Genomic DNA, 15,473 nt, shown 5'->3' with positions numbered 1-15,473 from the left:
TCATTTTCATTCCTGCTCCCATCAGTGGGTGTGAAGGACTGACAGGATGTGCCCCTCGCCAGCCTGGAGGAGCTATCCTGGGGCCTGGGCCCAGTCTGGTCCCTCACTGCCCTGTCCTCTGTGCTGTGGCCAAGAGGCGTGGGCACGGGGAAGGCCCACCTCTTGAGCCAGTGTAGATGGCTACAGGGCCCCTGGAGGAGGCGGCCAGGTTCCTTAGCCCCAGCATGGGAGGGAGACAAGCTTCATGACAACACCTGCCTGCCCAGCACCTCCCAGCTTGCTGCACACTTTCTCTCCTTCCCTTTCCCGGCTGCCCCCTCCTTTCTGGGTGACCAGAGAAACTGGGGCATAGGCGTGGGGTGGAGCCAGGAACCTCGGCGTCCTGCCTCCCAGCCTCAGGCTCAGCCTCTGCCTCTGTGCCCCCGGGGAAGGAGGAGAAAGTGGGTCAGATGCGTCATGGGGCAGGGGTCTGGGTAGTGAACTCTGGTGTCCCTTCTCCACTTTGATGCCCCCTGGCATGCCTCTGAACTCACTGTGGATTGAGATCGGTGCCATCCTCCCCTGTCCCAACATTCCAAAAGGATTGAAGGCTTAGCATGGAATAGTTGGAGGAGGCAGGGTCAACCCCCGAGGGGATGTGGAAGATGCCACAGTAGGTGTTCACATTTTCCCTGGGCTGGGTCTCAAATGAGAGGGTTTAGCCAGCACCCAGCATGGGACCTGGCACATGGCGGCTCCTGGGCCATGCTGACAAGCTCCAGCATGACTGACTCCGAGGGCAGGAGAGAACTGGAGGGCAGGCAGGCCTGCCTCCAGGGCCCCATGGCAGCTTGCACCCTGCACTCCATCCGGGGTACCCCCCCCCCCCCCCCCCCCCCCCGCCCTGCACCAGCCCTCGGCTTTTATACTCTGTACAAAGCAGATTTCACTTTCTTCCTTACAGTCAGGGCCCCACCCTGGCCTTTTGGGACCAGAAGATGGGAGCCTTTGTGAGCTCAAGGAACCACTTTAGGTTCTCCTTCTCCACATTTAAAGGGTTAGGAGGCCTGAGCCCAGCCTGTGAGGGAGAGAGGGAGCAAACGAGGTCAAGGTGGCTCTGGAGGGGATGGTGCCTGCTTTTCATGAGGTTACTGTGACCCATTCTTGGTGGGTGCTCTGTAAGATTGGTGGGGTGACACATGCATGAGAAAGCTGGGGGAGGGGGCATGGAGAAGAGACATGAACCCCGAGGAGAGGAGCTATAAAGCAGGAAGGATTGAGGTTAGACGTTAGGAAGATGTTGCATCACTTGAACTTCAGAATAAAAAAAAACGAAACTTGTCCGCATCCCAGGCCTCCTCTCTTACTGCCCTGAAGGATTCTGGGAACTATGCTGAGGATCGTCTGGCTGTGTCTGACACTTTACTTCCCACTTCAAGCTGTTGCTGAAAGGCGTAGCAGTGCTGGGAACTGCCCTGAACCCCTGGCTCTGGCCACCTCTGGGTGCCCAGCCTCCCGGGGGCTCCCAGCTTCTCTAAACAGGGAGCTGTGTTTCCTTAGGGTTCTGACTGCTCCACGTTCTGGGGGCCCTGCCTTTTGAGTCATTGTAACTGATGATTTCCTCTCTTCCAGAACAGGGTTTCCCTGCCATACTCTCCTGTGCCTGGGGCAGGCAGAGAGAGAGCCAGGACAGGGCCAGCCAGCCCTTCTGGTTGCTTTCAGCGTGGGTGGGTGGAGTCTTGGTTGGGACGGGCTGCTGCCCCCAGCTTTCTGTGCTCCCTGGAGACTGCTGCCTGTCACCCTGCTGAGGAGACCTTGACTTTCCCTCCCCCTTGGCCAGGATGAGTTTGGGGTGCATTGTGCTGAACGGAGTCCCCAGACCTACTCTGAAGTGTCCACCAACTCCAGACCCCTGTGGGGAACACTGCTCGATCACGTTTTCTGGAGTCTGTCCTGACTAAGAAGCTGAGGCTCAGAACTTTTTTAGCTCCTGTTAACCTCCAGCTTCCCTCATACCCATCTTACCCGCCAGTCTAGCACCTGGGACAGCCTACCTCTGCCCCTTCCCCATCCATGTGATCTCTCCACCTGAGGGCAGGAGGCCCCTTTGCTGTCCCCAGCTGGCAGGAGCCACATCTCTTGTGTCCTTGGTTGGCCAGCTCCTCCTGGGCTCCTGACGGGAGGGTGAGGTCATCCAGTCCAGGGAGAGGACAGGTGTCCCTGGCTCCATGCCTAGAGTTGGGGGCAAGGAGGGGCCAGGAGGGGGCTCCAAAATAGCAGCTGTGACATCAGGAAGGGGGAGGGGGACACAGACCCAGGAATAACCGGGCTATTAAAAGGCTTCAGTGAGGTCAGGGGGCCAAGTGGAATCTCTGTATCAGTGGGAGGCACAACCTCAGGAGAAGGGATGGGCCAGCAGTGGGAAGCGTAGGTGGGGGTATCACCGGTCCTCATGGCACACCAGTCTCAGGTCCCAGCAGGGCCTTGGGAGCGGGCCCTGCTCTGCCAGGCCTGAGGCTGATGGGGAAGGGCTGGATGCTGGCAGCCCCTCAACTCTTCTTACAGGGGCTGCAACCCCAGGTCTCCTCCTACCTTGGTCCCGGGGGGGGGTGGTCATTGTACCTGTTACTGGAAACCCTGGGGCAGTTTCATGTGCCCTCCATGCAGGGAGCAGGGGATGTGGTGGTTAGAGCTCAGACATGAACTTCAGATGTCCCAGCCCTACCTTTCAAGCGGCTGTATGACCTGAGTGACTTCATCTCTCTGTGCCTCTGTTTCCCTGTCTGCACCTCTCTCCCGAGGTCATCGTGCAGAATAAATGAGGTGACCTATGTGCTACTTAGCATTGCACTCACCGCAGGAAGAGCTACCTGTGGCCTGAGCACAGGCAGGTGCTCCCAGATTCCCTTCTGTGGGTGGGGTGAGGCCTGTCCCGGAAGGGTCTCTCTGCCCCCTGGAAGGAAGCTGAGCAGCCTCTGGAAGTGACACCCCAATAGGTAGGAGGGAGCCACCATTTAGCTGCTGCTCAGGGATCTCCCTGCTGGTTGAGGGGGCGGGGAGGCACCTCCCAGGTCTGAAAGAGGGCAGAAGGTAAATCAGCTCCCATTGGCTATTAGGACTCCTGGGAAGATGCACGGTTTGGCCTGGTGGCCCTGTCTGCCCACCTGTCCCTGACCCTTTCAGTTGCTTTATCTGCTCCGGATGGTGCGAGGAACGTATAGGACAGAGTCAGGCTTTTGGGGCTCTAGCCCCTTGCCTGCCAAAAGCAATCCCAGAGCTGCTCCCAGATGTGTGGCTATTCCAGCCCGAGCCCTGCCCCAGCGCAGCCTCTGGCCACCCGGCTCTGTGGCCTTGGCCCTGAATGCAGGCTCTTCCCGGTTCCCATCCCCCTCCCTGGCGCTTCCTCCTGGGGTGGAACGCGCCTCCCCCTCCGCCCCCCCCCCCCCCCATGGGGCCTCCGCCAGGCCTGGGCTCCTGGCAGCCGGCCGGCGGCTCCCTGAGCATGCTCCACCTATTTATAGACAGGGCCCTCCCCCAACTGCTATTTCAGTCTCCTGCCAGCTGCCGGCGGCTCATTCGGGAAGGAGGAGCAGGGAGCCAGGAGGAGCAGGGAGCCGGGCCCAGAGCTGTCACCCAGGGCTGGGAGGGAACACAGAGAGCCTGCCTGCCTGCCCAGCTCCCCTTCCTGTCCCCTGAGTGCTCAGCCAGACCCTGCTCCTGGGAGCTCTGGAGAGACTGGTGGTCGGCTGCCCCTCTAGAGGGGTGCTGGGCCCATAGCTCTGGGGCTCCTGGCTCCTCTTGCCGCCAGGAGTGCCCAGGCCGGATGAAGCACCTCCCCATCGCACTGGTCCCAGCAGCCGTGGCCTGAGGGAGCCCCCGAGCAGCCGCAAGGGCCCCGCCCGACCACCTTCCCTGTGGCTGACTCCCCGCCTCGGGCGGCCCCTCCCGGGCATGCTGCTAGTGCCCAAGGCTCAGGGGCTGGTGGAGATGCTGCAGACCATCTATGAGACGGAATCCTGTTTCTCAGCAGATGGGATGCCAGGCCGGGAACCAGCCTTGGAAATCCTGCCCCGGACCCCTCTGCACGGCATCCCCGTGACAGGTAAGTGCCTCCGTGTCCCCGCCTGCCCTCTGACATTGGGCATCTTCGTCTCTGCAGCTGAGCGTCTGGCTCCAGGTCTCACCCAGGTGGGGTCCTGCCTAAATCTTTCTGGAGGTCTTTGTTGAGAATATGTGCAGTCAGGGGAGGTGTGCTCTCTCAGGTGGGCTTCCCTGCTCTCCCAGACCTGCCCTCCCACCACGCCCTCCAGCTGCACTGCGCAGCATCTCTTTGGCTGCTGGCAGGGTCGGCATCCAGTGCTGGGGGCTGTGGATTACTAGACGGTCCTGGCCTAGTTGGCACTGTGGTCAAGAGGGGAGAAAGTGGGTCAGTGACCTGCCTCCAGGCTGTCCGCTTCCCAGGTTTGGACAAGAGAAGAAACTAGAGCTGGAGTGTCCATAAGAATAAAGGCTTCCCCCCAGCCACCCCGCCAGCTCCTCTGGTGCGTTCTTGGGGTCAAGAGGGTCCATTGCAGTGATTTCTGCCTGTCCACAGGTGAGCGTGTCCTGGGAGTTGACACCTGGGGAGGAGGTTTGTCCAGTTCTGGTCGAGTTAGGCAGAGGCTGGCAACTGGGATGTTGGGGGCCTTGGCTCCCTTGACTACCCCCACCCCCCATATCGCTCCTTCCCACAGGCCTTGGTTTATTGTCAACACATGAGGATGAAGGAATGTTACTCAGGCTCACAGGGCTTGAGGACTCCCTAACCCTGCCCCCTTCTCAGCAGGGACTCTTGGCTGGGGGTGGGATCCCCCAGGGCTGAGCCACTCCCTCTCTCCCTCCCAGGAACCTGTTGGCAGCATCAGGCCTTCCTGGCACAGCCTCCCCACCAGGCCGGCACCACCAGATGCTTCCTCTAGGGAGGGGCCTGCTGGACCCATGCCTGCTTGGCCCCTCCTGGCAGTGGCTTGGCACTTGGGTGTGGGTGTCTGTGTGTGTGTGTGTACGGGGAGTCTTTGCCTCTGGGTAGGTGGGTGTGGGTCCCAGGCTTTGGATTGGAAGGTGGGAGCCATGTGCCTGCACAGGCACCCGTGATTTGGCTCTAAGCTGTCCAGGGATAGGGTTGCAGCTGAACTGGGATGTGTCAGAGGATGAAGGTTTGGGGAAGATTGGAAAACCCTTCAAACAAGGCCAGCCGTCTGCCTGGGCAGGGATGCCCATGCGGTCTCCTAAGGTCGTGGCATAACCCTGGGGACCAGCCCTGAGGATGCCCGCTGTGCAGGCCTCTGGGATGGGACTAGAACCCTAGGGCCAGCGGTGCAGTCTGTGCATAGTCCCCTGGGAGGGGTGTAAACACAGGGGGCCAGTCTAGCCCTGCTCCAGTCGAGCCCACAGCTCTAGCTAAAGAACCTATCTGCTGACTTCTGCCTTGAAGCCCCTGGGAGTCAAGGTGGTCTCTTGGAGAGCAAAAGGCTGACTGTGCAGAGCATCTCTGCTTGGGGGAGCAGCTCTACCCCATTTGGCAAATGCCGTATCAGCCCACCCATCCTGCCCTGTCCCCACTGTTCTGTGCCTTCCAGAAGCAGTTGGCTGTTGGCCTGAAGTTTCCTCCTTAGCATGTCTTCTCTTCTTCTTTCAAGTTGGACCCCAGAATCCTTGCAGGCTGGATTTCTGCCGCCCCCATCCCTTTGCTAAAGGCTCCCCATCTCTACATCCCGCTGGCCCCTGCAGCCAGTCTGGCTCTCTAGATCCCTCTGGGTACCCCCTCCTCCGCCAAAACCGACACACGCACACTGCCTAGCCTTCTGAGCGGTGGCGTGGTCCATGCTGGCAGGAGGGAGGCGTGAGTCACCTCAGCGGCTCGGGGAGAGGGCTAAGAATGTTCCCCCTGTGCAGCTCTGATGCTGTGTCTGTGACGCGGCTGGGGACAGATATAGGCCTGGATCTCGGCTGCCTTGTTTTTTTTTTGGACTCTGGAATGTAAATAGATGTTTCAAATAGAAACGCTTTAACCTTTGGGTTAAAAAAAAAATCCACCCCGGATAAACACAGCCATGAGGGCCAGGCAGCCTGGTGTTCCCCCCTACTATCCCCTCCTCCCGCCCCACCCCCCTCCCTGCCCCACCCCCTCTCTCCATCTCTTGTTCGTCTCCAGACAGGATGCAAAAGCCTGTGGCTAAAAAAGCAGGTGTCCAGGAGCACTTCGTGGGCAGTGTGCGTCGCCAGGCCTCCCCAGCCCTAGGGTTTGAGGAAAGGGAGCTTTCCAGGGTGGGTGTCTGCCCTGAGCTCTTTGCCCACGCCAGCAGCAAGTCTTTGGAACCCTGTTTGAGGGGTATCCTTGGCGCTCTGGACGGTCTTGTGCACTCTTAGCACGGTGCCTGGCACATGGATGAATGAATGTTGCTTGAGGGGGCTGGCATCCGGGGTTGGTTGACAGCAGGATCCTCGGGCTCTATTCTCAGGCTTGGCCCTCTGGGTGAATAGACAGATATGGTATGTTGCCCCAGTGGGTGAGCCAGAGTCCTGGCGGGCGAGCCCACGAAGGATGCCGGGGGCTCTCCACTATTCTTGTTGAAGGAGGGGGACAAACCACAGCTTCTGCTAGTGCCCTCAGGGCTTCCCTGATGGATGGGGTCTCTGCCTGGCTCCCCCCGCAGCCCACAATGGGCACCCTTCTCATCCAGGCTTGGTCTCGGCTCAGGAAACCCAGGAGATTGAACTCTGGGACACAGTGCTGGGGGTTCCCCTGCCTCCATTCTTTTGGGCCTTGGATTTCCCTCTGGCCTGGATTGGGCAGAGCTGCTGCTTGGGCAATGTGCAGGATGTTAAAAGCAGGCATGGAGGAGGAGTTCTCTTTCCCTAGTGAGGGAGGGTGTGAATTCCGCTCATGCCGGGAAGGGATGCTGTGGATGTTGGGAAGTGCCGTGGGGTTTGTGTTTGGTATTGGGGTTTCCCCTGGATATTCTTTTTTTTTTTGAAAAATTTATTTATCCCTTTGACTGTACCAGGTCTTAGGGCATCTGAACTCTTAGTTGTAGCACGTAGGGTCTTTTTCCCTAACCAGGGATGGAACCCAGGCCCCCTGCATTGGGAGCTCGGATGCTTAGCTGTTGGACCACCCCCTGGATAGGCCTCTCCCCTGGACATTCTTGTTCACATTCTTCATACCATTCCAAGTTTGGCTATGTAGGTGGGTGTGTAGGTGTTGGGGTGTGGGAAGATCGAAAGGGCGTAACTAGGTGGGAAGGAAATTAATATTATAATGTACTAAATGATGGGTATCGGTGCTTTCCTTACCTGTTTCCTTTGGAAAGGTATTAATAGTTATGTTTTACAGTTGAGAAAGATCTGAGAGGTTATGGAACTTGCCAAAGGTCACAGAGTAAATGACTTTGGGCTTTGGACTTGGGTTTTTGTGTAGGGACACCGCTAACCTACACAAGAGCTTCCCTGTGCAGATTTTTAAAAGGCAGCCTTTCTTCCAGGTGGCTGTATACTCATACCAGAGTGGATGGCTTAGCATGCTGGAGCATGCGCTAGATCTGAGCCCCCAACTTGGCCATTCAGTTGGGGGCCCTTGTACAGTCACAGACTGAACCACCGGACGTGGTGTGCCTGTCTTTGTGCTCCCAAAGTTTGTGCTCCTCGACAAGAGAGACCAGTCTGGCCTTGGGGACTCCTGAGGTTTCTGAGAGGAGACTCTTCTCTCTAAATCCTCGGGGCCACTGGATCAGCTGTTTTCCTCCGTGTAAGGATTTCGACCCAAGGGAGAGAAGCGGGCTCAGGAACAAAGTTGAACACCCTGTTGTCCCATTCAGACAGTCTCCCCTGCCCCCATCCCCTCCTACCTCATCCTCTCCTCTTGTTTTTGAGACCCTCAGCTGTCCCTTCCCTGCTGCACAGCTGCCAGACAGGAAATCAAATTAACTGTGTCCACGCACACAGCTGTAACAGCTGTCAGGTTGGCAGCAGAAATGAGTGTCGCCAGCCGGGGGACCCTGTGAGAAAGTACTTCTCAAACTTCCAGTTGCCACAGAATTTCCAAGTGGACATGTTAAGATGCAGATTTCCAAACCGTACCGCTCCCCCCAACCCTAAGTTTCAGATTCCACAGGGTGGCCCAGGAACCAGCATTTTAAACACATCTTAGATGATTCTGATGTGAGTAGGTAGGCTCAGACCACGCTTGGTGTAAGGGCTTTGTGGATGAGTCCCGTGGACAGGGGTTGTGGGGCCTAGCAGCCTGCCAGTGGGTGTTGCCTGTCTCCCTAGAAGGCCTCAGTGAGCTTTGGGACTCTCGGGAGAAGGGCTTACAACAGAGGGATGGAGGCCTTTGCCCCAGTCAGAGTCAAATCCAGCCCCCAGCAGCCTGGCAGTCTTGAGACGGAGGGCATCTTGAGACCCTGGGGAGCAGGTGTCTAAAGGCTAGCGGGGTTTGGGAATTATGACACGTGGCCAGGGACCCAGGGCACAGGGCTCAGGGCTGTACTTGCGGAGAAGAGACAGAGCTCCTGCCCTGGGGCCCCTGCTGTCCATCCCAGGTGTGGAGCAAGCAGTCCCAGCAACAGCTGCAGACTCTGAATGTCTTCAGTGTGCCTTTTAATTGCCTCTAGCATAGTGCCCGAGTGGTTCCTGAAAATGGCTGGGCTGAGAGAAGTCAGTCTACTTCTCTTCCAGAGAGCAGCCCCAAACCAGTGACTCCTTCCGTCTTCACTAGTGAGAGAGAATTTGTGCCTTCCACCAGGGCTCTAGTCAGTCCTAAAGGAAATCAACCCTGAATATTCATTGGAAGGACTGATGCTGAAGCTCCAATACTTTGGCCACCTGATGCAAAGAGCCGACTTATTGGAAAAGTCCCTGATGCTGGGAAAGATAGAGGGCAGGAGGAGAAGAGGGTGACAGAGGATGAGATGATTGGATGGCATCATGGACTCAATGGACATGAGTTCAAGCAAACTCTGGGAGATAGTGAAGGACAAGAAAGCCTAACATGCTGCAGTCCATGGGGTTGCAAAGAGTCGGCCACAACTGAGCGACTGAACAATAACAACATGCAGGGCTCTGCATCCCTTATGCTTAAGACTTTGCTGCCCTTGAGAGGCACAGTCTACCCCAAGGCTTCTGGGATTCTTTTCACTTGATCCCCTTTTCCCATGCACTCCTGGCTCTGGTGTTCTGGGGGCCAGCCAGGTGCCCCGTCTGGGTCCCTGGGCCCTCATAGAGTCTAGCTCTCTGCCCCATCTCTCATTAAATTTAGGAACAACTTTCTAGATTTCTCTTGGTTTTTGGTGGAAGGCAAGAGAGAGCCGGGCTTCTCTGATGGCTCAGAATCCGCCTGCCAGTGCAGGAGAAGTGAATTTGATCCCTTTGTCAGGAAGATCACCTGGAGAAGGAAATGGCAACTCACTCTAGTATTCTCTACTGGGAAGTCGCAGGGACAGAGGAGCCTGGCGGCTATAGTCTATGTGGTCACAAAAGAGTCAGACACGACTCAGCGACTAAACAACAGCAACAAGAGAGAACCAGAAGACCCAGGATTAAGCCTTGCCGCCTCCTTTCCGGGTGACCTTGGATGAATTTCTTCCATCTCTGGCTTTGCTTTACTCCTCTGTCAGCTGGGGGAGTTGAGTTGCGGATCCTGCTGGCCCTTCCTTCAGTGACATTCTAAGAGTCTTTGAAATAAGTTTCATGTTGCTTTTTAAAAAATTTACTTATTTTTAATTGGAGGATAATTGCTTTACAATGTTGTGTCGTTTTTTTCAATACGTCAACATGAGTCAGCCATTCCCTCCGTTTTGAACCTCCCTCCCACCTCCTACCACATCCCACCCCTCTAGGTTTCATGTTGCTTCTGACTAGAAGGGGCTTAGGGTCCCCTGAGTCCTGGCCTCAGGAGGATGTAGAATGGTACTGGGGAGAGGAGTGTTGTCTGCAGCAGGCACAGAAAAGTTAGATGCCTTTATAGGCTTTCCCACCACTGGAAGCTGGCTCTCCAAGAGCACAGACCAAAACTTGTGTTCATCTGAGTTAAGAAATGCTTTGAAGGGATGGAGGGACCCCACTGCTGGGGGGTGAACCTCAGAGGACAGTGTGATCCTTCTTGGAGGTAGCAAGGCAAGGGAGGCGAGAGAGACATGCTGTCATTGGGAGAAGGCTCCTCCCAAGGGGTGCCTCCTCCAGCTCTGGGATCCAGTTTCCAGCCACGCCAGCTTGTGTTGTGCAGGGCCCACCGGAAGGGATTTGATTGGGACAGGACCACAGAGTGACCTTGGGACAGTCTGACATGAGAGAGCTAAGGCTTCATCCTGGCAGAGGTCTGAGCCTGACTTCCTTAGAATTCAGGCCGTCTATGAACTTGTCCCCATGGAATCCTGAGTATTTTATTTCATGCACTTTAGAAACATTCTGAGAAGTGGTCCATAGGCTCTGCCGAAGTGGTCCAGGACACACAAAAAATGTCAGGAGCCATTAATAGCCTCCACCAGTACCTCCTGAGATTTTCCCAGGCTCTGTGCCAAGCTCCACTGCATGTCTTATCTCTCTGGAGCCCCGGCAGCTCTGGGAGGTGGGTGCTTCCTCCCATTTCACAGATGCCCGCCTAGAGCGCAGGGAGGGGGCTCAGTGTCTTGCCCCAGAAAGAGCCTGGATTGAACCCTGGCGTCTCTTACCCCAGAGCCCTCGCTCCTCACCATTACGTGATGTGTGTTGGCTTGCATTGCAGGAGGAGTTGGGAAAATTGCTAGGTGAGAGTCAACCCCAGCTCGCACATGTGGAAATACTGTCTGCATTGTGGTAGAACCTGTCGAACCTAAATTGGCCTCGCTAGTCACGTAAGAGCACAGAAATAGATCATGGGAAACCGTCCTCGGTGGGGAGGGGTCATCGGCGTCACGGGGAGGAGTATGAAATGCTGTTCCTGCCTTCTTCCAAAATCCCTCCAGGCCAGGAGAGGGATGAGAGCCTTTCCCCATTCTCCAGAGGGACAGAACGAGGTCACTGGACGTTTAAGGAAGTTGCTGACTCCCCGGCCTGCTGAGGGAGCTCCTGGGGGCCTGGGTGCTGGTGGAAGGCACTGCCCTCCAGGGCGGGCTGCCAGCCCGTTAACTCTCCAGAGGGGTCAGTTCTCCAGGGCCTGGGATGCCCGGCATTGGGGTTCATGAACCCGCTTGAGCCGGGAATCAGGACACCTGGGTTTGAGGCCCTGCTACTTCCTTGGAGGGATCTCCTGCAGAGCTGCCTCAGAGGCTTGGTCTCCTCGTCCGTGTTAGGAGCCGGCTGAAACAGAATTCCTTTTCTCCCTCTCCCCTCTCTTTTGGAGATTTAATTTATTTATATGGCCACGACACACAGCCTGTGGTATTTTAGGTCCCCCGACCAGGGATAGAACCCATCCCCCCTGCGTCGGAGGGACTGAGTCTTAACCACCAGACCATCAGGGAAGTCCCTTCCCTCTTATTGTTGGGGGTGTGTAGACATTCCAAACTGCTTAATGCACACTTCCCTCATATTCTTTGGGCCCTGGCTCCCCTCCTTCCCCTAGCCTTCTGTGGCTGGGGCTTCCAGGAGCAGGGTCTCTTTAGAGTCAAGTGTTATGCTGCTTAGGTCTGCTGGGTGGGTCCACACACTGGGGTGTGCCCCAGGACTTTTCTCCAGGGGGAACTCAAGATACTGTTTCCCTGCTGCTAGAGTTTGGGTCACAGGCACGCTGGAGTTGGTGACTTCTCCAAGAGAAGGCTGGGAGCTGGGGCATAGCTTGTGGTCTGTTCAGAGCAGGAGGCAGGCTTGACCTTGCCCTTGGGCAGCTGCATCTGTTTTTTATTTTGAACCCTTTTCCCGAAGGTGCTGCTGAAACCCGCTCGTTGTGTCCTAGAATCCCTTGTCTGCCTGGGGGCAGTGTCCGCTTGCCTGGGCACTCTCTTTTTAGTCTAAGCCTGTGCTGGCAGTCATCCCAGAGGTTACCCTGTCAGCACCTGCGTCATCGCCCCCACCCCCGCCCCCCCCCCCGCTGCCCCCCCACCCCTCTGGCGCACCAGGAGCCAGGCTATCCCTGGTTGTACCGCCCAAAGAATCTGCTGTGGGAGCCCCCACTGGGCTGATGGGGTGATGGGGTTCGTGGAGAGACCGGAAGTCCAGCGAGATGGGAAGGAAGTGTCCACTAAAGTGTCACTGGTGTTGCTTAGTTGTCCCCATGAGCAGGGCAGAGTGGTTCCCTCTGAGCCAGAGCCTGGTGTGTGCGGGGCCACACTCTGACGGCTGCCCACCTAGCTGCCTGGGCTGGGACTTCTCCAGGGAGACAGTGTTGGTTAGTCTTGGCCGAAAGCTAGGGGACAGGATGCTGTTACTGCTTGTTCCTACGGCCGTGGCTCCTGGGAGGCAAGGTCAGAGCTCCCGGAAGGGGTGGAGTACGGAGCAGGGCAGACCTGGTCCCTTCTGTCTCCCTTTGCAGGAGGTCTCTGCGCCAGCTGCTGGCTTCCTTTTGACTTCCTGCAACTCTGTCAGGCGGAGGCATGGCATAGGGGGCTGTGTCCTCCCACGTGATCCCTTCCCTGGCCTTGGCTAGCCAGGGTCCCCAGCCTGCCCTCTCAGGGTCCAGCAGTCCTTGCATCTCCTTTCTTCCCTTTCCAGAAGTCCGCCCGTCTCCTCCGTCCACCGGGAGGCGGTCGAGAGCTCCCTATCGTGACACACCCGTTTCCCCTCCAGGTGCTCGGTTCTCATGGCCGCCACTGCCACCTGCTCTGCTCATGCCACACTGGCCAAGGGCGCAGACCCTCGAGGGGTGGCACGCTCTAGGTTTTGTGCCCAGAAAACTACATTTGGAGGGCTCTGTGTCCCCCCACCCCACCCCACCGCCGACCCTTTCCCCGACCCCAGCTGTCCAGTCTTGGCACCGTCCATCTTGGATGGAGCTGGGTTACTACCTGGCAGACCCAGGGGGTGCCGCATCCTGTTTGGGCCCCTCAGGGCCTACAGATTAATATTCCCCAGTCGCCTGTGCTTCCTGCTTGTGTGAGAACAAGACTGTGCAGTGGGGCCCGCTGGCCGCCCCACCACCTGCATACCAACGGGGGTGCGGCCGCGACAGCAGCGCAGGACCCAGCATCTCCACTGCTGCTGTGGCGGCGGCGGCCGCACAGGGACCCTGGTGGGAGAGTCCCTACGGCTGAGCCCGTGGCTTCTTTGCAGGGCTCCGACAGGGGAAGCCAGCATTGCTGGCGGCAGTTCCAGCCCAAGCAGGGTTATCTGCTGGGAGCCAGGAGCGCTTGGACCCTTGCCCTTCCCTGGACGGGCGGGCTGGCATCCGGCTCCCGCAGCCCTGGAGCTGCCGGGAGCAGCAGGTTGAAGCCTGTCCACCTCTTGGCCGAGCGATCAGAGCACCACAGGCCAAGCCAGCCTTGCCGAGGAACAGATAACTCTCCAGCCAGCCTGGGGCCCTGCTGGGTATTTCCAGGGCTGGGGACACCCGAGGCTGGCTGCTGGCTCCTTGTCGCCACCCTGCTTTTGCACACCGGACAGGGCTGTCCACCTCCAGAAAGGGCCTCTGTAGTTTGCCAGGGTCTTTCCTCCTGGTGCTGGAGCAGGGCATGGGTTGGGAGGGAAAGTGAGTGAGCGTGTGTGTGTGTGTGTGTGTGTGTGTGTGCGCGCGCGCGCGTGTGTGTTTAACCCCACCCTCCTGGCCACATCTGGCCACTCCTGCAGATGTGGCTCTGGCCTTGTGGCCGCAGAGTCGTCAGTGTGGCTGGCGGGCAAACCACAGAGGAATGTGCCCGGCTGTGCTGGGGGAAGAAGGGCTGCTGGGGAGCGAGGGAGATCCTGTGTTCAGGCTACCTTCCCTCTCCCACCTCCAGTGGGCCCGGGGGCCACGTTCAGCCATGAGGATAGCATGACCTTGGCCTTCAGCGGGCCTTGCCCCTGCCTTGATGACATCCATTCAGGCTCCCTGGAGAGAGCCAGACTCATAGACTGCAGAGGGTGTGGGAGCTTTCTTATTAGCTCAGCCCTTCATCCCCCTCTCCACTCTTGATAAGGGACGGTGGTAGAGGCCTGGGCCTGTTTCCGAGGGCAGGGGACTCTGGCTGCCATCAGAATGGTAGGGTCTTTCCGTCTGCAGGCCTGGGTTGGCGTGGGCCTCCTTGCCACCGGAAAGTCTTCCCAGCTCCCCGTGACCTCCCTGGACCGGAGTGGGGAAAGTGAGGGCTGTCTTTGGAGAAAGAAATGGAAAAGAACAAGACGGTTTGGCTCTGCCTCTCTCACTTCCTCCTTCCCAGGCAGTGGGTAGCCTGCCTTCCCTTTCCTGCAGGCGTCAGGAGGCTTTGTGGGGTGTGGGCTGGGCTTGGAGCTCCCTGCTGGCGTGGTGTTTGCCCAGTTGCCCTGGCAACCACAGGGCAGTGGTGGGGAGTGATGACATTGAGCGGCCAGAGGACAGTGTACAGGGATCAAGAGGTCGAGACTCATCTTTTCCCATAAGTCCATTGGGATCTGTTGCCATTCCCTGGGGCCTCTTGGCCCATTGTCCACGTGGGGGCTTGGACCCAAGGTCTGGGGGCCCAGCAGATCCCTCCACTCCTTTTCTCTTCCCAGCGGGTTCTTCCTGGGACTCGAGTTCTGAGATCTCTGCCTAGGCTCCAGCCACCCCCCTGCCATTACCCTTCTTCCTGTCTGATTCCCTTTCCTTTCCTGTCTCCTCCTCCCACCTCCTCCCTGCGCCTGCCCTCCCATTCTCTCTCTCTCCTTCCCCCTCCCCCCAGGCACAGCTGCTGTTTGGCTCACTCTATATATAGCGGCATTTTCAGGGTAATTACAATAAAACTGTTGAAAGGAGATAATCCAGCAAAGGAAGCGAGTCTTGACTCCCAGCCCCCTCCAGTCCTTGGTTTGGTGCCGCCCTGCACCCCCTTCCCTTGCAGCCTCCTGCTCCCACCCCACCCTGTTCCCATAGCCTCACCCTCCCACCCCATCTGCCCTAGCTGAGTGTGAGGCAGGGAACAGGAGAATGGATAGACTGTCCATTGTCCGTGGGTGTGTCCACAGACCTTTCCTAGGCTTGCTTAGGCCCCTGGCTGCCAGCCCCATCAGTTCTAGAACCAATGTCGATGCCTTGGTTTCTTGTGTGCTATAGGCTTCTTGGCAGGGACGCTGTGGTGTTGAGAGGTGGGGGAGGAAGCGCAGGAAGGATGGTGGTTAAAAGCATAGGATTTGGATTCACATCTTGGTTTATTGATCACCTGGGCTGTCTGTCTTTGATCATGTTACTTAAACCTCTCTAAAATCTCAGTTTCCTTATCACGAAAGTAATTCAGGAAGATCCCCTGAAGGGGGACATGAAAACCCACTCTAGTATTCTTGCCTGGAGAATCCCATGAGCAGAGGAGCCTGGCAGTCTCTATAGTCCATGGGGTCACAAAGAGTTGGACACGACTGAAGTGACTTAGCACACGCACACGCCAAATAATTCACAT

At 57.5% G+C, this 15,473-nt stretch overlaps 1 protein-coding gene across 2 annotated transcripts in view; it reads left to right on the top strand.

Moving 5' to 3' along the window:
* HDAC5 (histone deacetylase 5) overlaps positions 1 to 15,473 on the top strand; it is a 36,957-nt gene that overhangs the window by 8,901 nt on the left and 12,583 nt on the right. The window contains exons 3-4 of one of the 2 annotated variants that reach the window (XM_052658413.1): positions 4,007 to 4,081; positions 4,425 to 4,573. In XM_052658413.1, coding sequence (XP_052514373.1) covers positions 4,007 to 4,081; positions 4,425 to 4,573 — 224 coding nt within the window. The remainder of the gene's footprint in view (positions 1 to 4,006; positions 4,082 to 4,424; positions 4,574 to 15,473) is intronic. The other variant, XM_052658414.1, reaches the window with a different exon arrangement.

This window comes from Budorcas taxicolor, chromosome 19, assembly GCF_023091745.1.
Source record: "Budorcas taxicolor isolate Tak-1 chromosome 19, Takin1.1, whole genome shotgun sequence".
Taxonomy (NCBI): Eukaryota; Metazoa; Chordata; class Mammalia; order Artiodactyla; family Bovidae; genus Budorcas; species Budorcas taxicolor.
Note: the sequence above shows the minus strand (reverse complement) of the source record. Positions and strands in the feature narration are given on the sequence as shown.